Raw genomic sequence first — 22,890 nt, 5'->3', positions numbered from 1 at the left:
TCTCCTTTCCCCAGGCTTAGCTGCTGGCGAAGGGGCTCTGAGGTGACACCCCCAGCTCCCCAGGCGAACGAGCCTTCCAGCCTCGAGTAAGCGAACCCTGGATGCCAGGGCCACAGAGCCTGGAGCCTGGAGACGGTGGAGCCAGAGCCCCCTCGCTGGTCGCGGTGTCTCCTCTTCACCCGACAGGCCCAGCCTCCCCGCCTCCCCCTCCTCAGGGCTCATGCTCCAAATCCCAGCCCTGCCCTGGAGGATGAGGCCTAGCAACTTGGGCCCCTCCCTCCCCGGCTCCCAGGGGCCAGGCTTGGGGGGCTGGCCTTGTCTCTACTTCCTTCTGCCCTGGGCTCCTGCACCCCAGCCTCACTCCTGTGGGCCCCAAGATGGAGAAAACCACTAGAGCTGCAGTCCACGGCGGCGTGGAGCAAGGCCAGGCCCCGCAGCCTTGAGGCCTCCTTGGCTCCTCCTCCTCTCACACCCTCCGCACACCCAGCTCCTGGGGACCCAGTGAGCCTCCCAGTGGTGGCCCTGCTTCTCGCTGACCCTTCCGACCCTGCTCCACAGAGCAGTCGCGTGGTCCCGTCAAACCCAAGGCAGACCCTGCACCTCCCCTGCTCAGACCCCCTGGGAGCTCCCAGCTCCCTCACAGTGGGAACCAAACCCCACGTCCCTGCGGCGGCCTATCAGGCCCCACAACCTGCCCCTCCGGCTGCGGCCCGGAGCTCCCCGCCCAGCTCCACTCTGCCCCCTTCCCGCCTTCCTGCCTTCCCGCTGCTGTCCTCGGGTGGCGCCCTTCCCCACGCCTGACGTCCTCCCCACGCCTGACGTCCTCCCCACGCCTGACGTCCTCCTCACTCTGACGTCCTCCCCACGCCTGACGTCCTCCCCATGCCTGACGTCCTCCTCACCCTGACGTCCTCCTCACGCCTGACGTCCGGGGCCTGGAGGGCTCTTCCTCCAGATGGCCTCTCCCCATCACCTTCCCGACCCGACCCCCGTGTTGAGGCTGGAACTCCCCCTTTCCTGAAGCGCCTCTCCACAGCACTCACTGCTACTGGATTATTCAATGTGTTTATTTACAAGCTGTCTCTTCACCAGGCAAGCCGTGAACCCAAGGAGCAGGCATTTTGTATCCCCTGTCACATCCCCAAAGCCTAAAGCATAAATGCTCAGGGAATATTTGTGCAAATAAATGAATGCCCTGTCACCCTCTTGCCTAGGCCATAACCACAGACGACCCCCACCCTCCACCCTTGGTGTAAAGGAGAGCGCCCTGGGCTGGGGTCTCCTTCGCCTCTGCCAGAGCCTCCGCGTGTGGCCTCCGTCCAGTCTCTTCTCCTTTCTGAGCCTGTTTCTTCCACTATCCACGAAAAGAGTGGGCCGGAACACCTCTGGCTTCGCCGTGTTTTATCTCAGGTACCTTCCCAGGTCAGGGCGGAAGGGACTGGAACGTGTTCAGGACATTCACTGGGCAGGGGGTGAGGGGCCTGCTGGGCGCCGCCTGGCCTTAAGGCGCTTGCCCTGGGGAGGGGTGGGCGGAGGGGAATGGGGCAGGGGTGGCTGTGAGAAACTGAAAACAGACCTGAGAAAAGGCTATCCAAAAATATACCCATATTTAATCATCCCCAAATTCCACTCCAGGAGGACGGAGCACCAGGCCAAAGTCCTCTGAGTCCTCTAAAGGCTGAGGACAGAGGTCAAGAGTCCAGCAGGGAGCCGTCAGCGCAGGAAGCCAGCCACCAGGCAGGTCAGCGTGGGGGCCAGCAGCGTGGGCAGCGGCAAGGGCAGCAGCGGTCCCGCGGCCTGGGACCTGAACACCGGGCGCTGTCCGCGGGGCTGCAGGGGCCTGACGTTGTCTGTCATGCTCAGTTTCTGATCCTGGTCATAGTACAGCTGCCGGGAGAATGCTAGGATCTGCAGAAGGATCAGGGCTCAGCAGGTAGAAGCAGGTGCGGCTGCCCTTGCTGCTGTGCGGCCTCAGGCTAGTCACCTCAACCCTCTGAGCCCTCTTTTATAAAGAGGGGCTCAGAATCCCTACCTCTCAAGGTTGTCGAGACAAATAAGGGATGTGAAGTGCTTGGCACTGTCAGGGGCTCAGCTGCCATTCGCTTCCCTCAGCGGAGTGGACACAGGGCTCAGTTCTGAGGGCCTACCATTATGACTACTATCGTTATTGCTGTAGAACTGTGGTTCTCAGGCTTGAGCGTGCATCCGATTCGCCTGGGGGCTTGTGGACCCGATTGCTGGGCCCCACCCCTGGAGTTTCTGATTCAGTAGGTCTAGGAGTCAGCGGTTAAGAATGAGCATTTCTGGCCAACTCCCAGATGCTGCTGACATCCCTGGTCCAGGGACCACACTTTGAGGACCATTATTATGGAATGAAAGCACCACAAGGCAGCAGTTTGGGCCCTTTGGTTCACTGCTGTAACCCCAGAGCCTGGCACACCGCAAGGGCTCAGGACGTGCTGAATGGATGACCTTGCTCACGCAGAGGTCCCGCAGACCCTCTCAAAGCTCCTCCAGGCCAACCCCAGGCCTCACTCTCTGCTGGCCCCTCTCCCCAGGCCACTGGCTCCCTGCCCTCATCTAGCTGGCTCCAACCTACTTTTCAGGTTTCTGGAAGCCACTTCCTCCTAGAGGTCTTTCCTCACACGCACTCCCCCCCTCCCCCTGCCACGGCCTCCTCCGGGGGCATCCCTCCAGCCCTCAGTGCAGGGACAGGGCTGCGGGGACATTTCTCTGTCTCCTCCAGATGATGTCTGTGGCTTAAGCCAAGGGATCTCGTTTGCGTGGAGCTGTCCCCGTACCCAGAGGACCCCTGGGGTATCCACAGGATGCTTTCTGGGGCACCAGGCAGTGGGAGGCTGCCCTGGCAGTCGGGCCCGGGTACCTGGTCTGTGTGGAGGCGGATGGGCTCCTTAAACACAGTCCAGACGACCTTCTCCTCACAGCCAGGCGTGGTGAGGGAGCCCAGGTAGCGGAAGTAATGGCTCAGCCTCCCCTCCTCGGGGAGCAGCTCTGACAAGCTGATGCTCGTTGTGGTGTTCCATCCTGGGGGAGCGGGTGCAGCACAGGGGGGCTGTCCTCTGCGGCTCCAGCGCCCCCTCGCCCAGCTCGCTCCAGAACGTGAGACCCGCCCCATCCCATCCGCCCACCCTGCCCTGACTCACCAGGCCTGGGGATGCGGGACAGGGCGTCCACCAGAGGCTGGAAGCCAGCGTTCTTCTGGTCTCCAGCCTGGAATGGGATGGAAGGGGGTTTGAGAGGGGTTTGTGGGGGCTGGGTGGTGACTGCCAGCTCATTCTCCTGGTCCGGGGTCGGGGTGGGAGCAGGTGGGCAGTTTCTGGGGCTGTGATCCTGAGAGGCTCTGGGCTCTCCGTTTGGCCTGGGGATGTATAAGTCATGAGAAGCCGTGGGGGAGGGGGAGCCGGGGCCTCTCCAGACCCCTCTGACCTTGGAGTCCCTGGTCTCTGGGTTCCAAGAAGCAGCTCCTCAGACCCTGCCTCCTGGGAACAGGGGGCTGGGGGTTGTACCTCCACCAGGAAGGCCAGCACCGCAATCTCGTCTTTGGAGTCCTGGGCCGCCTCCTCGGCCCTCGATGTCCCCTTCTCTTTCTGATGGACTATGTGCATCTGAGGGGGGTGAAGGAAGGACCTGTGACACAGCTGGACTGCCCCACCTGCCACGCCCCAGCCCTGGGAAGGGACCTCACCTCCATGGCAAAACGATCCCCGTCCAGGGCATGCTCCGAGCCCCTGTCAAGGCCCTGCGACCAGTGCAGGTGCAGCTGCGTGGCTCGGTACCGGGCGGCCAGCCCTCCTCCAGCAATCTCGGTGCCAGCCGCCAGCGACACCATCACTGGGGAGCACAGGAGGGGCGGGGCCTTGCACCCTCCCCCCTCAGCCTCTCCCAGCCCCTCCGCCAGTCCTTCGGGCAGAACCTTCCTGGCCCAGTGGAGAGCTGGGCCTGGGCCTGGGGGGTGGGCGACCCCAGGCCTTTCTCTGCCTCCTCACCCCCCTCCCGATCTGCCTCCCCCTCTCCTGCCCACTCCCAGCATGCAACTCAGCCCCGGGCCATCCCTTGCTCCAAGCCCCTCTGCCTCTGCAGTGCCTCCCAGTGACCTCCAAGCTCCTCAGCCCTGCAGTGGCTCCCGCCTTGACCCTGGCCCCGCCCAGCCCCACGCTCTGCCCTTCATCCACAGGGAGCTACGCGCAGTTCCTGAACTGTTTCACGCCTCTGTGCCTTTGCACATGTTGTCCCTTCTCCCTGGAATGCTTCCTCTCCCCCCACCCCTCCCAGTCCTGGCACACGTGCCCAGTCCTAGGAGAACCCCCTCGGAGTCACTGAACTGGGCACCCAAGCCTGCCTGTGTCCCTGCCAGCCCACCTGAGACCCACCTGTATGCCCATTGTTTTCGACAACCTTCTCGTTCTTCCTGTCGTAGCCCAAGAAGGAGAAGCGCCCCAGCTTGTGGTCCAGCTGTGCCTTGCTGGTGACGATGTTGATGGGCGACTGCTGCTCCAAGTTCTTGCACTCTCCACCCCAGCTGTCTGGCCCTGAGCAGGGAGGATGAACGGGCTGAGAGTCGAGGCCCCTGACCCCAAGGTGTGTCCTCCACCCACTGAGGTTAGGCCCAGGCACCCAGCTCACACGGGGCAAGGTCTTGGGCAAGGCTGTGATGCAGGGGTGCTCCACACAGAACCTGCCCTCTCCCTCCCTGGGCTTCCTGCCCCTCCCCCTTGGAAACACATGCAAAGCCAGCCTTGGGTGTGGGGCAGGGTGGGCACAGGGTTGCCAGTTGATGGCTGTGAGCCCTGGGGTAGGGGACAGCCACCTGATGCTGGGCACATCACTTCACTTCTCTAAGCCCTGGTTTTCTCATCTGTAAAATGGGCATCACCGCGATCCCTGCTTCCCTGGGAATTTGTGAAGTTTAAAGGTGGGTTTGGAATCTGTGGGGTGCAACTCCCCAGGAAGGGCTACTCCTGGGAGGCCTTCACCATTCAGAACACATCAGCTTGAAGCATTATCTGACCCTCCATCGGTGCTCCCTGAGAACTGGGGTGAGATGGGGGAGGGGCAGAAAGTAACCCCAGAAGGACCCTGACTCCCCCCAGCCCAGCAACCCCAACCTCTATGGTCAGGGCATGAGGTAGGATGGTCCAGGCACCAAAACACAGTAGGGCAGGGGAAAAGCAGACTCGGTCAGCATTTGAGTAAAAAGGACATTTGAATGAGAAGACGGCAGGGGGCATCACTGGAACAGAACCCACTCACAGACTCCAGTGTCTGTAAGAGCAAATGAGCCGCAAGGAGTTTCTGCTGGCCTGGAAGGTTTTCCCTTTTTAGCTGCTGCTGCTGCTGATTGATCTCCGGCCCCTTAGCAGTGGAGACTGGCTTACTGTGAGTCCTCTGAGCACCAGGAGTCAGTGTGTGTGTGTGTACACACGTGTGTGTAGAGCAGCCAATACCTCACTGGGGGCTCCCATCACCCCTCATCCTCCATGCCCATCTTGGCCAGGGCGGTCCCCAAATGCAGCAAGACCTGTCGCCACGACTTGCTGTACTCACCCATGCAGCTGGTATTGGCGGCCTGGGCTTGAATCTCGTAGCACCAGTGTGACTCTGGGGCAGAGAAGGAAGGAGGTGAGGCCTGTGCCTCTGTGCCATGGATGCGTGCACATACGTCCCTATCAGCATGTGAACCGTGAGCATCCACAACTCTGTGAGTGGGGGGTGTTGTGTCAGGGGGTAGGGCTGGAGCACTCCTGGAGTTGAGACCAAAGGCCTAGGGAAAAGAAACTTAAGAAGACAGTGTGGGGGGAATTGGATGTGGCTCAAGCAATTGGGCTCCCATCTACCACATAGGAGGTCCCAGGTTCGATTCCTAGGACCTCCTGGTGAAGGTGAGCTGGTCCACGTGGAGAGCTGATGCAATAAGATGACACAACAAAAAAGACACACAGAGGAAAGAGAATGAGAGACACAACCAACCAGGGAGCTCAAGCATTTGGGTGCCTTTCTCCCACATCAAAAGGTCCCGGGATCAGTTCCTGGTGCCTCCTAGAGAGAAGATGAGAAGACAAGCAGACACAGAAGAATGCACAGTGAATGGACACAGAGAACAGACAGTGAGCACAAGCAGCAAGGGGAGGAATCAATAAATAAGGAGGGAATCAATAAATAAGATAAGTCTTAAAAAAAAAAAAAGGTGTGGGGATGGGAGGAGAAGGCCATAGAGGCAATCCGGCTCCTACCTACGGGCTAATCAACTGGTCATCTTGCCCAGGACACTGTCCTTTGGGCAGAGCAGGGCAAAGCAGCTGCCAGTCCTCAGGGGGTGCTCTCTGAGGCTGGTCAGCTCTAACCATGGGGCTAGCCTGGACCGTCTCCATCCCTTGGGCACCAGCCTTTCCCCTCCCTCCCTGCATGCCCTCACCCCAATCCAGGAGGTTGGGAGGAGGATTAGAGGCCAGGCCTCCCCTTCTGGGACAATAGAACCCTCTGGTTCAGCCTGGCTGCCTTCCCAGAGTTAATTCTAGATGATGCAGAGATTAGGCTGGCCCCTCCCTAAAGCGGCCCCCCTCCTTGTGTTATTAAGACTCATTCTTGGCTAAACTCTCCTAGTCCCCACAGGAAGACAGGGCCTTTAGCCTGCCCCTCCCCCCAGTCCTGGATTTGGGGCCACTGAGACTCCAGGGCTAATCCTAGCTCTGCCTCTGGGTAGTAGAGCCCAGCATCTCTGAAAAAGACTGTACCAACAAGATGAGCAACGCATTTGACCCTGAGCTGGGAATTGTGGCTGGGCCACTTAGGAGCTGGGAGTTTGGGGGTGGACACTTGAGCTCTCTGAGGCTCAGTTTTGTTTTGTTTTCTTTTGTTTTTTAAGATTTATTTTTTATTTATTTCTCTCCCCTTCCCCCCTGCCCCCATTGTCTGTTTTCTGTGTCCATTCACTGTGTGTTCCTCTGTGTCCACTTGCATTCTTGTCAGCAGCACCGGGAATCTGTGTCTCTTTTTGTTGCGTCATCTTGCTGCATCAGCTCACCGTGCCATTCCTGGGCAGGCTGCGCTTTTTTCATGCGAGGCAGCTCTCCTTGCAGGGCGCACTCCCTGTGCATGGGGCTCCCCTACACGTTGCACTCCCTGCATGTAGGAGCTCTGCACGTGAGCCAGCTCACCACACAGGTCAGGAGTCCCTAAGTCTGAACCCTGCACCTCCCATATGGTAGGCAGATGTTCTATCAGTTGAGCCAAATCCACTTCCCTCTGAGGGTCAGTTTTATCTTCGATGAAATAAGACTAATGATACCAGCTCATAAGGCGGTGGGGGATAGCACGAGGGAGCATTTCCAGAAGGCAGGCTAGCACATAGTGGGCCCTGCCTTTCCGCCTGTCTTCCTTCCTCTGACTCGGCAAAACGCAAATATATCCGCCCATTCCACATGGAAAGCCAAAGCTGAGGAGGGGCAGAGAGAGGAGAGAGATGAAATGGTGGGAAAGAATGTAGAGAAGAGCAAATTCTGAAACAAGGCACAGCTCAGCCTAGCTGAGGTCTCTGAGCACATCCGCTCCCTTCCTTCTTGCCCAGGCTATCCTCGCCCCCCACCCTCCAGGCCCCACAACTCCAACCTCCTCCTGGCCTGGGCCAGGGAGGGGTCCTTGGGGTGTGGGTGGAATGGGGAGAGAACCATGGGAAGGCAAGGCTTGGGGGGAAGGGGCTCTCTAGGCCAGGAGAGCAAACAGATACTGGCAACTGGCCATCCTCTCTCTGAAGCCACCTTGGGCTTTTGAGTTTCCCAGCTCAGCATCAAATGCTTCTCCTACCCTGCCGGCACAGCCTTTTTCTGAGATGAACAGCCCCTGCAGCGCCCACTCCCCACCCCGTACAGGGCTCTGCTGCTCTTGGGAGTTGCTCTATCTGAGGACCCCAATGTGGTCGACTCTCATCCCTTCAGGGGAGCAGAGCTCTTACCCTGGAGTCTGTTCACCCCGTTTTCAGCCCTGACTCTGCCTTTTGCTTAATCCTCCAGGAGAGTTAACTTTTCTGAGCCTCAAATTCCAGGCCAGTCGAAAGGAGCTGCAGATAATCCCTGCCCCACCCAACTCCTGGAGGGAGATGAGAACTCAGAGAAATCTTGAGGAGATGCTGAATGGGAGGGCCACTGCACCTGGAGAGCACCCTTGTTCTAATCCTCCAGTGCCTCACCGCAGTGTCCTTAACCTTTGGAGGCCCTGTAGGCAACGGGTGTCTCTGGTCAAGTTGGCCCCTCCACTGACCTGGACACCAGGGGGAAAGCTGTTCCAGGGAACGCCTTGCTTAAACTAGAGTCCTGAGGAGCCAGCACTGATGGGTGGAGGCCCCTCTCAGTTCCCAGGGGGGCCCATCTGGCTCAGGCTGAGCTGGGAGCTGTGCTTTTCTTAAGAATTTGCTTTTCCCTGGCTCTGGCTACACTCCTGGGTTTGTAATGGTGACCTCTGATCCACTGTCTTAATCGTGGAGATTTTTGGCTTGCTTGACTGAACATATTTGTAACTACCCTATTCTGAAGGCAGGAGCCAGGAAAACATGTTGATGAGGGCAAGGCCAGGGGCCAGGTCTATGTCCATGGGTGAGGGTGGGGGACTGGCTCTCAGACAAGAGGTGGCAGGGACCTGAACCAGCTCAGAGTCCCATACTCACTCATGAGAATTAGCAGACACCTCCAAGAGGGCCTGGGAAGGACAGGGATTAGCCACAGGTCTTGGCTTCAAGCTTCAGGTTCTACTTAGTCCATCTGCCCTAAACAGAGATGGGATCAGGCACCTAAAAACCATTGCCAGTCACCCATTTGCTGTTCCCCACTCTTGGCCTACCTGCCACCCACCCCCTCTTCTTTTGAGATGACTGAAGAAGCTCTCTCCGGTGGACCTTGCTCTCCCCACCCTCCTACTCTGGAGGGAAGGCAGGAGATCCTGAAAACCAGCTCAGCAAAATCTGACTGTGTCCTGGACAAAGTCTCAGCCACTCCTGGCCAAGGGTCTGGGGCTCTGAGGGGAGTCTACCCTCCACTTGGGTTCCCCTCTGTCAACAAGAGCAGATGCTCTTGGGAACTTCCAGGTACAGCCTGGCCATTCTCCAGCCTCAAGTTCTGGCAGGTCCCCGGGCCAGAAACCCCTGGTGCTAAAGGGTGGAGCTTGTGTGAGGGCATCTGTGAAGATAGGTCTCCCCACCCTCTCACCACAGGTCCGTAAGAGCCCTCAGACTACCCCATACAGAGTGCCTGCTCTGCGTGCTAAGCAATTGCACTGTTACCTTACTTGTAACCTTAAAACAACCCGTTTTGTCTATAAGAAAACAGATTTAGTAGCCACTGAGCTACAAAGTAGAGGACTGGCAGAGTTGGAAAGCGTTTTTCTCTGACTGCTAAGTTGGGTTGCTTAGTAGATTTCAAACGTCCAACCCTACAAATGAAATGTTGCACTTCCTGCCTTTTCTCGTCCCTCCTCCTCCCCTGGAAAGGGACCCTGAGTTGCCGCAAGATGCCCTTCACATCCCGCGCACCCCCCCCCCCCCCAAAGGGGGACACGCTCTCGCTCTCCTCCGCCGACTGCAGCCTCGTCCCGAATTCCACCACTCCAAGGAAAGAGCGCACAACTCTGGAGGAGAGGCTTGGCCGGGGTGAGTTCCCAGAACCTGGAGACCCCATTCTCGTGCGCGGGGATAGATGGAAGGGTCGGTCGGGCTTCGCGCGAAGGAGAGCGTTTCTTGGGGTTGCGGGGAAGGTGCCTCCGGGGTCCCTGTGCAGGGCCGCGCCAGCGCCGTCAGCTTCTTATCAAATATTAACACTTCTCTCCCGCCACCTCCCACCTCGGCGAATAATTAAGAGCTCGACCTCACCATTAATCTTTAAACGAAAATCACCTCAGCCGGCAAGACCGGCTCGGCCGGAACCGCGGGTCTCCCGGTGTCCCCCACCAGACTCCCCGTAGAGCGTTTGGGGGTGGGGAGTGAGGAGACTGGGAACCCCCGGCGAAAGCAGGGATGTTAGGACCCTGCCTCACCCCAGTTCTCCCCAACTCGCTCCGGGCCGGGTCAGCCACCCGACCCTGAGCCGCGGCGGGACAGACGGGGACCCACGGCCAGAGCAGGGGGAGACCCGGCGGCGGCGTCGAGCAGCATCCTCGTCCCGGGCTCCCGCCCTCGTCTCCCCGAGGGGCGCCGGGCCACGCGCGCACTCGGCAGCCGTGCACACACCTGGACGTGGGCACGCGAGTGCGCACACGCGCTCCCTCACGACCCCGCCCGCTTGCAGCCCTCCGCGCTCCGCTCGCACAGGCCAGCCCCGCACCGGCGCGCAGAGCACCCGCCGGCCGCCCCCTCGGCAGCGCGCGGGGACAGGGGGCGCAGAGCGCGGCTCCGGAAGGGCCCCCGGGGCGCGGGCGCAAGTGATCACCTGCGCAGGCTAGCGGGCGGGCGGCGCCCAGGACCAGGAGCACAAGCAGCAGCCTCATCCCGCGTGGGAGCTAGGACGCCGCCGGGCCGGGGGTCGCACACGGAGGAGGCGGATGGGAGCGCAGCGATCATGCCGGCAGGGGTTTTATAGCGGAGCAGCGACAGGAGGGAGCCCCGACAGCAGGACGCGGGTGGCGGCTCCTCCCCCTGGCGGAGCCTCGGCTCCCTCCCGAGGTTCGTTCCTGCTCTGAAGTCCTCGGCTCCCCCCGCGCCTCCCCACCGCCCACTCCGCGTCCTCTCCGCTCAGAAGCGGCGCCCTCACCACCATCCCTTCCACCCCTGATCTCTGGTTTGGAAACTGGGAAGCGACATCGCAAAGTCCCTGACCCACACGAGGTGGGGCTCACGGATTCCTGACCTGGACCGCCTTGACGCGATCTAATGCGCAGCCCTCTCGCCTGCTTCCCCGCAGTCAGCGGGGCCCGGAATACGCTTGAGTTGAGGGGTGGGAGGGTGCAGGTGACCTGGGAGGGATGAGGGAGGTGAGGGACGTGCAACTGTGTTTGTTGAATCCGTGGTCCCAGAAGCAGGGCTCGCTCCTCCCTCCCTATCCGTTGCGGGCGGTGGTTGCTAATTCCCTGGGTCTGTCTCTGTTTGTGTTACCCTCCAGACTGCTCCAAACTTCATTTCTGTGCAGACCAAAGACCCCTCTTCCAACACAGAGTTAAGCCGCCATTAAGTTCGGGTGTTTATGTGAAGGCCAGACCTGGCAGGTTTGGGGGATGGGGAGAGGCAGGGCTGGGAAAGAGAGAAACTGATGGGGCCAAAGGGGAGGGGCTGCGTCCTGCTGAGGCCCAGCAGCCCTGGAGCTGAGATGGAATCAAATCCTAGGACTGAATGGAACTCTAGCTCTCTCCAACTGCCAGGAGCTCCTAGGAGTCCAGGGAAAGGAGAGTTCCCATTTGAGGAAATGGGGCTGGGGGCCCCAGTGGAGAGGAAGCTGCCGCTTGTCTCTGGAAGGGTGACCTCTCTCCTGGCTGCAGCGCCCCTGCTGCAGTGTCCCTAGGCTCTTTGGGAGCCCTAGAACTAAGTATTCCACATGAGGGTTCTGTGGGCGTTTGGGAGGCTCAGACTGGGGTGGGGGAGAGGCCTGGACCCCCTCCATCAACCGGAAGCCCTGGTTTTCTGGTCCTGCCTCTTCCTCATCCGCTGCCAACCTCTCAGCCCCCACCAGCCTTTGAACCTGGGCTAGGACCTATAAAGGGGGTTTGCTTCCCCCAGAACAATCGGGGCAAAGGGGCTTCCTTCTTGGTCAGAGTCATGGTTGACTCCCCTTCTTGGCCAAGGATCACACATAGAGCTGCTTTGATCCTCACAGAGGTGGGGAGGGGAGGGGGCATCCACATCAAGCTTGGGGCCCTATTGTCTACACTGCTGTAGAGTTTAATCACCTGCCTAGGACCACGGCCGTCGGGGGAGCGATTGCACACTCCATCTTTTCTGGGGAGTGGATTTGTGTATATAGGATTATAAAAATGCATCTTTCAGGGATTGGGGATAGGGTAGGGAGAAAGTCGTTTCCTGGGAATGAAGAGCAATCAGAAGAGCCTGTGATCCCTGACCTGTCTCCTGACAGGCAGGGAAGAGGCTTGGAAACCTTTGGTGGGGTCAAAGGGATATTGATAAATGATCTTTGAACCCACTTCAAAGTCCATTGATTGTGGCCCCTCAGAAACAGTGAATGTGGGAAAGGGATCTGTCCCCTGGTTCCTCGAGCCTCTCTCATCAGCACCCCACTCCACCCCTGGTGTGTGGTGGAGCCAGTGAGATGGGGGAAGAGAACTGGGCCATGGAGGGGGGTTGCAGGCCGTGCACTTCCTCACGGATGCTTCTTGAAGACAAGTGCTGCCAAGCCTGCCCAGCTGCAGTGTGGATGGTCAGAGGGAGGCACAGGGTTGGGTTCCGCATTCCTGGTTCCCATCCTTATCTCCCAGGCCTGATCCCATAAAACCCCATGGGTTATGGCCTGCCATAAATCCATCACCTGGAGGGGACAAGGCCTGATTTAAGGTCATTAGTGCCAGGATGGGCACATACCAGTGACTTAGAGGGCCCATAAAGCTGCCAGGCCCAGTAAACCCAGCCCTGCCACAACCTCTTTCCTCTTTCTTGACACAAAGTCCTCAAAGGTCCTGAGTTCAAGTGTTAACTCTTCCTCTGACTCAGGGATGACCTTGGCAATGTCACTCCTCCTCTCTGATGTAACTTCCTCATCTGTAAAGTGGGGCTGAGAGTCCCTCCCTGCTGACCTCTGCCCAATAAACAGGCATTGGGAACCTTCTGTGAGCCAGGGCCTGCCCAGCCCAGTCTTTCACAACCAGCCTCCTCACAGTGCCTGGGTAGAGCTACTAGTCCACGGTGACAGTGAATCACAGCGCCCATCCTCTGGGGATTTTTACTTGCATGGCCCTGCCAGTAACAGAAGGGAGGCAGAGGTGACACTAAAGGGGCATTGAGGTCATACAACCCTGGGGTCACCTGTGGCTCCATCCACTTGCTGGGTGATGTTAGCTTAGCCTCAGCTTGCCTCCTCTGTAAAATGTAGATCCTACCTGTAGTTGCCTGACAGATTGCTCTGAGCTAAACCCTGAGGAGGACTGACCCAGGGCTGGGCATATTAGCATGTATGACCACAATCTCTAAGCAGAGGGCCCTTTACCTGCAGGAAACCTAACCCAGGTAGGTGTGGATGTAGCTATAGATGGGCACTGGGCTAGGCTCGGAGAGAGGCCCTGCCACATCCCTGCCATTTCCTGGATTCCCAAGGCCCAGGGAGGAGCAATGAAGGCTGAGGAGCTATGCCACAGGCTCGAACTACATGGGCCTGGAAAAGTGAGATTTGGATTCAGCTCCTCCTGGGACTGAGATAGGGTCAGGGAGAGGTGCAGTGAGCTGAGACCCTGTACTCCCGGTGCTCACAGCTCAGTGTAAGGCTATAGATACATATCCGTAAAGGGAAAACTGCCATGCCGTATGTCCAGGGTGGGGTGGGCAGACAGAGTAGAAGGTAAGAGATCAGGGCAGGCTTTGCAGCCACAGTGCCCTAGGTTCACACCCCAACCCCAGTGCGGGACTGTCCCTCACCGCCCTCGGGCTGTATGCTCCTAAGGGAAATGGGGCTGAAAACAGAACCTATGTCACATGGTTGTACCTAGGATGCAACTAGATGCTGCTGCACAGAGGACCTAGTAGGGGTCTAGGCATTTATAAGTGCTTCAGCTGTAATTATTAGCTATTAAAGACAACAATGGCATTATGCTTAGAATATTGCAGGAGCCTGGGGGGGGTGGCTGATGCAACCAGTGGGCGGGAACTTGAGGAAGGCTTGCTGGAGGAGATAAGTCTGAGCAGAAAGACAAGTAGACAAGGTCAGATCAGCAAACAGTTCAACAAAAGTGATTGGGGTTGGTTGTAAATCAGCAAACATTGATCTCTGAAGCTTGGTAGTAAGCTTTGAAAGCACGTGCGATAGGTGTTGTGTGCTTAACTATTAAGCATGTCTTTTTATTGTCTTGAAGCAAAATCGATAGTTAAAACAACAACAACAACGAACTAGTAGATGTTAACCAAAGAAGGGAAAGGGAAATCCAGACAGAGGAAGCAGAATGAAAAAGGCTCAGAAGTTACAGGAGTATCAGGGGAGTGGTGGCAGCATCGAGATGAGACTGGAGAGGAATGAGGGGCCAGATAGGCGGGACTTGTTTGTTGGGGTTAGAAGGTGGGACTGATTCTTCCTCGCAGAGTGGGGAGAGGGGGTGGAGTGGGGTGGAGATGTTAATTTCCAGGGTCCTGATGGTATAGACCAAGAAACCTTCAGAGAGGGTCATCCCATCCTAGAAAGGGGTAGGGATCCTGTAGCTGACTACTCCTCGGAGTTACAGAAGAAGAAGCTAAGATCCAGAGAGTACGCAGAGAGGGAGAGAGCAGGCTAGGATTCAAACGCTGGTCCCCTGCCCCACTTCCAGTGCTCTTTCCATGCTATCTCCTCCCACCCACCCCCACACCTCCCTCCCATTAGGAGCCTCAGCTTCTGTCTGTCCTTACCTTCTGGCTTAATGCCCCTCAGTGTCTGTTGAGATTAAACCCACACCCAGAACAGGGGTTAATCAATAGCTTAGGCTCCTCCACTCCCAAATCTGGATTTCTGCCACGGGAGAGCTAAGACAAGACACTGGCTTTCCTGCCAGCACCTGTGTAGGCTGCAGTCCCCCTTCCCTCCTCTTCACACCTACTCTATTTCCCTGGACTGTAGAGAGAATCCTGGGGGAGTAGAGAGATAGAGACAGAGTTAGTTAGAAGCTGTCAGTGGTGCATGATGGGGGCCTCGTTGGTAGAGGGGGTGGTAGAAACTTCTGCCACTGAATATTCTGATATAACAAGTATAAATCCAGCAATGGAGATGACTTTTTCTGTTCCTGCCCTGCAGAAAGTTCAGGAAAACTCCCCCCACCCATGGCTGCCCCTCCCCTCCCAGTGCCTGAGTCACAGGAACCAAGAGACATGCCAAGCAAGAGGCTGGGATCAGAGTTTCTTTGGGTTTTCCTAGTGTATTCATTTACATTCTGCTTTTGTAGTGGAAGGACTTCTGTAGAAAGTGATGAGGGGGTTGTCAGGGTGGGGAGTCGTGGGGAAAGGAAGAGCCATAGGCAGCCTTTGGAGGAAAAGGGAACATTTCCCTCCTCAACTTACCTTTGTGACAACATTAAGCAAACAGTCTCTTTCAGGTGTATGTGTGGTTTTTTAAACTACTTTTCCCCAATTATCCATACAATGCCTGCTCATTGTACAAAATTTGGAAAGAAGCTGGGGGGAGGGGGGATCACTAATAATCTTAACTCCCAGAGGCAACTGTTTCAGGATTTGACATATTTTTAAGAAAAAAATTTTAAATGAAAATAATTTCCCTGCCTCCAACCATCTGTTTGATTTTCCTGTGTCCCTATCCAGTCTTTGTCTATATGCAAACACACTATTGACATAGTGAACACTTTCATGTCCTGCCTTTTAACCTTCACATTTCAGTGTAAACATGAGCTCACAGAACTGTACAGCCTTTACAACTGTCATTTTGTGGCTCCACTATATTCCTGGTTGTGTCATCATTACCATTTCCTTATTGGGACAACCAGCTTACTTCCCATTATAAATAACATTGCAGTGAACATATTCCCTGTGGAGGGACAGAGCCACTGCGTAGAGCTACCACTGATTTATGCAAATTGTTTGGGGAGGTGGGTGGGCTAAGGTCAAAGGTTTGTGGAAAAACTCCTCCTCCCTCAGAGGCCTGGTAGAGAATGCCAGCTTGGAGTTCTAAATCTTCACCCTTTACTGTGTCTGTGACATAGGGACTGTGGGAGGTGAGCGGGGGTGGTTCTGGTGAATTTGCAGGGTAGGGAGGGTAGGAGTGAAAAATGTGTACTGGGGGGGTGCCTCCTCCCTGAGTGGCTTTGCACAGCAATGGCGCCCTCTGCTGTCGTTGCTCCTCTAGCAGTTGGGGGCTTTATACAATTTGGAAGTTCTCCCAGTCTAACTGCTGTTATTCTTAGCTAGTACTTCTTTTTCACTTGAACATCATTTAAGGACAATGAAATAACATTGATGGAGTTAAAAGCCAATTTGTTAGGTCCACCCCATACCCAGAACCTTACCCTCCTTTAGCTGACTTCCTGGACACTACCATCTGCAGCTTCATTCTAACATCTGAACTACTCTCTCTTTGATGCCAGAAGGGAAACTGAGGTAAGCAGCAGGTCCCCTAAAGATCCCACCCTAGTCCCTTTCCTCTCCAGCTGTGGTCCTGGCTCCCTCATTCCCTGGGGAAGAGCGAGGACATTAGAGCTACAGAAAGAAGCTAAGGTTCAGCAAGACAGTAGCCGGCTCACCCTTCACCTCCGATAAGGGCCGCGCCTGGGCACATGCAGAGTGACTGCATCCACCTGCCCTCTGCCTTGCTTTAGAGCAGCAACCAGGGAAGCGATCACTCCAAAGTCCCCAGAAGTGTAAAGTTTAATCAGGCCTGTGTGGGCAGGATGGGTGCCGGGCCAGTTTCAAGGGTGTGGGAATTGTGCAATCAGTGCACCCACACTTAGAAGGGTCCCACACTCTGTTTAATGCTCTGCCGAAGCCATCTTGAAATTCGTAATAATTTTTTAAAAAGTTGTATTTTATTAATTTGCATTGACCTTTGTTTCCCTAGACTACATTAGAGTCTCACTACATTAGAATCTCACTAATGGTAACAGGACAGTATTTCTTGAATTCATCTAGCTCCAATCACATCCAAGCCTTTTTTTTTTTTTTAAGGGTAGGCAAGGGAGTAGAGTTTATTAAGAAACCAAGAAACGAGAAAAAGAGTTAGGTACACACCTGAGGCATGGAAGCGGGCTGTGCTACAGTGTGAGACACGTCCACCGTGCTGGATCATAATTTCTTAACAAGGGGCATCGCATTTTCATTTTGTCGCAGGTCATGGGTGGAGGCACCTGACCCCTAGCTGAGTCTCCACCGTCCTAGGGCTGCCAGGGAGCAGCTGAGCAATGGAAGCGTGGGAAAGCCAGCCTTGGACCGTAGCCTCTTGTGGCACCCTCCGCTGGCGCAGGTTCTACTTTCTCGCAGGCAAGCTCCATGGCCGCTAGCTCACAGCCCACGGCGGCGCGTCGGGCTCTCCAAGGCCCCTCCCGCCGCGGGCAATGTAGGAGGGCGGGGGGGCGGGGAGCAGCGCCGCCGGCTTTTCCTGGAGCTTCCCCACGGCGGAGTCAGTGGCGCACTGTCTGTTGCGGCCAGCCTCAGCCAGGAGCCGGGTGGTGGGCGCCGTACCTGCGACCCCGCGAACTCCCGAGACCACGGCTTCCCGGAGGCGACCGTGGACAACTGGGCGACCCCAGCTGAAAGCAGGCTGTGGGCTCGGCTGGCCTGGAACGCGCTGAACCGAGCCTGCGGCGAGGCCGAGCTCTGTGGACTCTTTAGCCTGTACAATCCATTCTCCCCGAGGGCCTCACACTTGCGGGGCGGAATAAGGAGGCTGGAGGGAGGAAGCGGACTTGGCCCAAAGGATAGGGGTTCCGCCTACACATGGTAGGTCTGGGGTTCAAACCCCGGGCCTCCTTGGAGGACCGGTGTGGAGCTAGCCCATGCGCAGTGCTGATGTGAGCAAGGAGAGCCCTGCCACGCATGGGTGTCGCACGCACAAGGAGTGCACCCCATAAGGACAGCCGCCCAGCGCAAAAGAAAGTGCAGCCTGCTCAGGAATGGTGCCGCACACACGGAGAACTGACACAAGATGACACAACAAAAATAAACACAGGTTCCCATGCTGCTGATAAGGATAGAAGTGGTCACAGAAGAACACACAGCGAACGGACACAGAGCAGACAACTGGGGGGGGGGGGGGGGGGGGAAGAGAAATAAAAAATAAATCTTTTTTTTTTAAAAAAAAAAAGGCTTGAGGAGGCCCTTGGTGGCGGTCTGGGGAAACCTGCGGGCAGGAACCGAGGGGCGCAGGCCCTCCCAGGGCTCTGCCTCGCGCACAAGCTCAGCCTTGTGGCTGTGCCTTGCTCCTTCTGGCTTAGTCCCTGCCTCGAGGAGCTGGCCCTGCTTCTTCGTGCTTCGTGCTTAATCGATTGGTCAGGCGTAAGTAGCTTGGCGACCTCGCCCTCTACACCCTCAGGGGCGAGAATCTGGACCCGAAGTTGCGGTACCCTTGGTTGGGAACAGTGGAACCTCACTCCTTGCCAGGACTTTCAGAGGCATGGGATGGGGGTGTCCACACGAGATGAGGGTCACCCAGAATGGAAGGAGGGACATATTCGTTAGGAGGAATGTGCACGGGAGGAATTCCAGGGATTTTTCTCTCCCACCTGGCACGTAGCGGTGTGTGTGCAACTTAGATGCCAGAATAGGGTTGACTCTGGAAACTGAGGCACATTCCCCAGGGCCTAGCCTCCTCCCACTACTCATAGGACACGTCTGGAGTCCATAATGGTGAATTTCCTACCAGTGCCAAGACGGAGCATGGGGTTCGAGTTCTGCCCAGGTCTCCTGCTCCGCCAGGGTCCGGACCAGTCGTGGGCCTTCGCTGGCTCTCCTCAGCGAGGTTCGGACCTCCCGGGCGCTTCCGGTTCAAGCCAGCGGTGGTCTGAACAGTTGAGGTAGACGACGACCCAGGCGAGTTATGGAACCAGTGTGAACTCCTGAAATCGGGGCCGGATCTGAGTGAGGCTTCTCAGCAGACGCGGCTGCTGCGCCGCGGCGGCGGACGAGGGAGCTTCAGCACCACCGGGTGGACAGCACCCTCGCCGCGGCCCGGCCCCACCTCCCACAGCCCGCCGCGGCCTGGGCGCGAGCACCGCGGCGCCCACAGGCTGTACCCGGCGTGGGGCTGCGCTCAGGGGCGCAGGGGGTCGGCGCCCTCGCCTGAGTCCAGGTAGGGGCAGGCAGGGAGGGAGGGAGCGGGGCCGAGCTTGCCTGGGATGGCTGGTGCTTCCGGATCGCCGAGCGGGGCGCTGAAGTCGGAGTCCGGGTCACGCCCCTTGAGCTTTCTTCCCCAACGCTTGGGATTCCAGGGCAGACGCTGGTACCCGGCGCTGTGCGACAGACCCTGGGCATCGGCAGGCCTGGGCGTGCAGCCTCAACCTCACACCCCGCCCCAGGCTAAATCGCAGAACAGGGCACCTCTGAGGGCAAATGGAGGCGCAGAGGGGCTTTTTTTCCTTCCTTTCTTGTGGAACTGATAGGAAGGTTAAATGTTTATGAAGTGCTAGGTATATAAGCATTACGGTTTCCTATAGTTGTCTCTCTGTTTCTCTCTCTCTCTCTAATTACAGAAGTTGTGGATTTGCACCCTAGCTTGAGTTCAGGAAAAATCATACATAAAATAACAAAATACGGGTTTCCCATATGAGTAAAACCCTGCATTGATGTACTCCATTTGTTACAATTGATGAAAGCACATGTCTATAATTATACTATTAGCTATAGTCCACGGTTTACCTCCCGGCTTGCTGTTCCAGTTCCATGGACTTTTTAAAAAAACTTATTCTAGTAACATACATATCAACCTAAAATTTCCCCTTTTAGCCACATTCAAATATAAAGTTCGGCGCTGTTAATTACATTCACAATGTTGTGCTACCATCACCCCCATCCATTACCATAACTTTTCCATCACCCCAAATAGAAACTGTATATTTTAAGCCTTAACACCCTATTTCCTGCCCCCAGTTGCTGCAGTGGCTGCGCGCAGGATCCACAGGCAACAGAAAAATGGCCACCTGAGATGAAAAGAAAAATAACTACAGGACAGACCGAAACAACCTAGAAAAAGATCTTCTAGGGTTTAGGACACCAGGCAAAGGTTGGACATTGCCCAGTGGAGAAAGAGACAAAGGAGGATAATCGCCATGACAAAACTGTGAGTTGAAACCAACAGCTGTTGTTGCCAGCACCACTAAAAGACACTTCTTACACTAAAGACACTTCTTAGGGCTCTGGACCTGCCACTACAGACCAAAGGGGCTCCAGGGATCTACAACCCCGGGAAACAGGAGAGGGATACAACCTAAGGCTGACTCAATTTCTCACCCACAAATTTGACCTGCTGTGTCCCACCAGCCCTTCCAGGCCGGGTGGGGTCACGCCATTGTTTGCCTTGGGAGCCAGCAAGGGGCTAAAGATATACAACCCTCCCAATCTCCTTCTCTGCTAACTGGGACTGATTGTTGAGGACTCAGAGGAGAGTGGAAATATTTTCTAGCCAGGAAAAGGGAGGGGGCTGCCAGAGAAGGGAGGAGAACTTTATCTGAGAAAATTTGAATTATAAGGCTCTATCACATTGATCCAGTCTGTGTTGGAACAAATACACTCCAATCAGGCATCCAACTGAGAGCTGCCAAAGAGTACCATCTTCCAGGTGATCAAGGAAGTGCACAAGAGAAAATTAAAAATAAGTAGGAGAGGCTCTTTCTGGCCTCTATAGCCTCCCTCCCCAAGGTCCTAAAAAGTGGGTCTACAACCAATTACTGGGTCCACTGCCCAGTTTTGAGCAACCAGCAGGGACAATCCTAACAATCCAGGTTAAGCCAAGAATCAAAAAGCAGTGGTAACACATAGCTTCCTGCTACTACATCCCTAAAAGAGAAAGAAATTGAGCATGAGTAAGCTACATCCTAATCAGATGCCTAGACATCACCAAAAAATTATGAGCCATACTAAGAAAATAGAGGACATGGCCCAAGAAAAGGAATATATCAAAGCCCCAGAAGAGATGCTGAATTTGAGAGAACTAATCAGCAAGATCCACACAAATTTCCAAAATCAAGTTAATGAGTTGAAAGACAATATGGTTAAAGAGATAAGTGACATCAAGAAGATATTGGGTGAGTGCCAAAAGAATTTGCAATCCTGAACAGAAAAGTAACAGAGCTCATGGGAATAGGTGAGATAAAAAACACATTAGAGGGAAGCGGACTTGGCCCAGTGGTTAGGATGTCCGTCTACCACATGGGAGGTCTGTGGTTCAAACCCTGGGCCTCCTTAACCCGTGTGGAGCTGGCCCATGCACAGTGCTGATGCACGCAAGGAGTACCCTGCCACACAGGAGTGTCCCCCGCGTAGGGGAGCCCCACGCGCAAGGAGTGTGCCCTGTAAGGAGAGCTGCCCAGCGTGAAAGAAAGTGCAGCCTGCCTAAGAATGGCGCCGCCCACATGGAGAGCTGACAACAACAAGATGGCGCAACAAAAGAAACACAGATTCCCATGCCACTAACAACAACAGAAGCGGACAAAGAAGACACAGCAAATAGACACAGAGAACAGACGATCCGGGGTGGGGAGTGGGGAGGGGAGAGAAATGAATAAATAAATAAGTCTAAAAAAAAACCAAAACACACATTAGAGGGAAGCAGACTTGGCCCAATGGATAGGGTGTCCGCCTACCACATGGGAGGTCTGCAGTTCAAACCCCGAGCCTCTTTGACCCATGTGGAGCTGGCCCACGCGCAGTGCTGATGCACACAAGGAGTGCCGTGCCATGCAGGGGTGTCCTCCGTGTAGAGGAGCCCCGCATGCAAGGAGTGCGCCCTGTGAGGAGAGCCACCCAGCATGAAAGAAAGTGCAGCCTGCCCAAGAATGGCACCACACACACAAAGAGCTGACACAACAAGATGACACAACAAAAGGAAATGCAGATTCCTGGTGCCACTGATAAGGATAGAAGTAGTTACAGAAGAACACACAGCGAATGCACACACAGAGCAGACAACCGGGGAGGGGGGCAGGAAAGGGGAGAAGAAAAAAAAACATTTGAGGCATACAACAGCAGACTCAAAATGGTAGAAGAAAGAATAAGTGATACCAAAGACAGAACAGCTAAAATTGAAGAGAGAAAAGAAAGGAAAAAATTAAGCAGGGACTCGGACAGTTGAATGACAACACGACATGCAAAAACAAACATGTCATGGGAGTTCTAGAAGAAGAAGAGAAGGGCAGAAGGAGTATTTGAGGATCTAATACTTGAAAATTTCCCAACTCTTACCAAAGAAATGAACTTACATGTCCAAGAAGCACACCGTACCCCAATAAGAATAAATCTAAATAGACCTACTCCAAGACACTATTCAGAATGTCAAATGAAAAAGTTAAAAAGAAAATTCTCAGAGCAGCAAGGGAGAAGCAAACCATCATGTACAAGGGATGTCCAGTAACACTTAGGGCCAGACTTCTCTTCAAAAACCATGGAGGCGAGAGACAGTGGTATGATACATTAGGATACTGAAAGAGAAAAACCGCCAGCCGAGAATTCTTTATCCAGCAAAATTGTCCTTCAAATATGAAGGTGAGTATAAAATATTCACAAACAAACAGAAACTAAGAGAGTTGGCAAAAAAGAAACCACCTTTGTAGGAAATATTAAAGGAAGCCTTAGAACCTGAAAGAAAAAGACAGGAGAGAGAGCCTTGGAGGAGAGTACAGAAGAAAGAATAGAAGAAAGGATAATCAAAAGAGTAAAAAGACAGACAAAAATATGACATATGAAAACCAAAGAATAAAATGGTGGATGTAAATAGTGTATTTACAGTAATATCATTGAATATGAATGGATTAAACTCCCCAATCAAAAGATACAGGCTGACAGAATGTATAAAAAACAAGAGCCATCCATATGATGCTTACAAGAAACTCACCTTAGACACATGGATACAAAACAGCTGAATGTGAAAGTTTGGAAAAAGGTACTCCACATGGATAGTAACCAAAAAAGAGCAAGAGTAGCTATACTAATATCAGACAAAACAGACTTTAAATGCAAAAAAGTTATGAGATACAAAAGGCCATTATATATTAATAAAAGGGACAATCCACTAGGAAGATATAACAGTCATAAATACCTATGCATGTAACCAGGGT

General features: G+C 55.1%; 1 protein-coding gene across 1 annotated transcript; it reads right to left on the bottom strand.

Moving 5' to 3' along the window:
- Window positions 1-1,588: 1,588 nt before the first annotated feature.
- On the bottom strand, window positions 1,589-10,601 carry CA4 (carbonic anhydrase 4). Its single transcript, XM_004462049.5, has 8 exons — window positions 10,431-10,601; window positions 5,566-5,619; window positions 4,392-4,550; window positions 3,707-3,852; window positions 3,528-3,626; window positions 3,165-3,231; window positions 2,885-3,045; window positions 1,589-1,908 (listed from the first exon to the last, which is right to left on the bottom strand). Exons 1-8 carry the CDS (start codon window positions 10,486-10,488, stop codon window positions 1,714-1,716), a joined length of 939 nt encoding a protein of 312 aa, XP_004462106.1. The 5' UTR covers window positions 10,489-10,601; the 3' UTR covers window positions 1,589-1,713.
- Window positions 10,602-22,890: the final 12,289 nt, after the last annotated feature.

The sequence above is a fragment of the Dasypus novemcinctus genome, chromosome 21 (assembly GCF_030445035.2).
Source record: "Dasypus novemcinctus isolate mDasNov1 chromosome 21, mDasNov1.1.hap2, whole genome shotgun sequence".
Classification (NCBI taxonomy): domain Eukaryota; kingdom Metazoa; phylum Chordata; class Mammalia; order Cingulata; family Dasypodidae; genus Dasypus; species Dasypus novemcinctus.
This window is presented reverse-complemented; position numbering and strand designations above follow the sequence as displayed.

Coding starts and splice junctions, on each gene's coding strand:
- CA4 (XM_004462049.5), bottom strand. CDS start 10,488: ATGAGGCTGCTGCTTGTGCTCCTGGTCCTGGGCGCCGCCCGCCCGCTA. Junction 3,046..3,164: donor GTCCCGCATCCCCAGGCCTG/GTGAGTCAGGGC, acceptor CCGCTCCCCCAG/GATGGAACACCACAACGAGC. Junction 1,909..2,884: donor TCCGCCTCCACACAGACCAG/GTACCCGGGCCC, acceptor ATCCTTCTGCAG/ATCCTAGCATTCTCCCGGCA.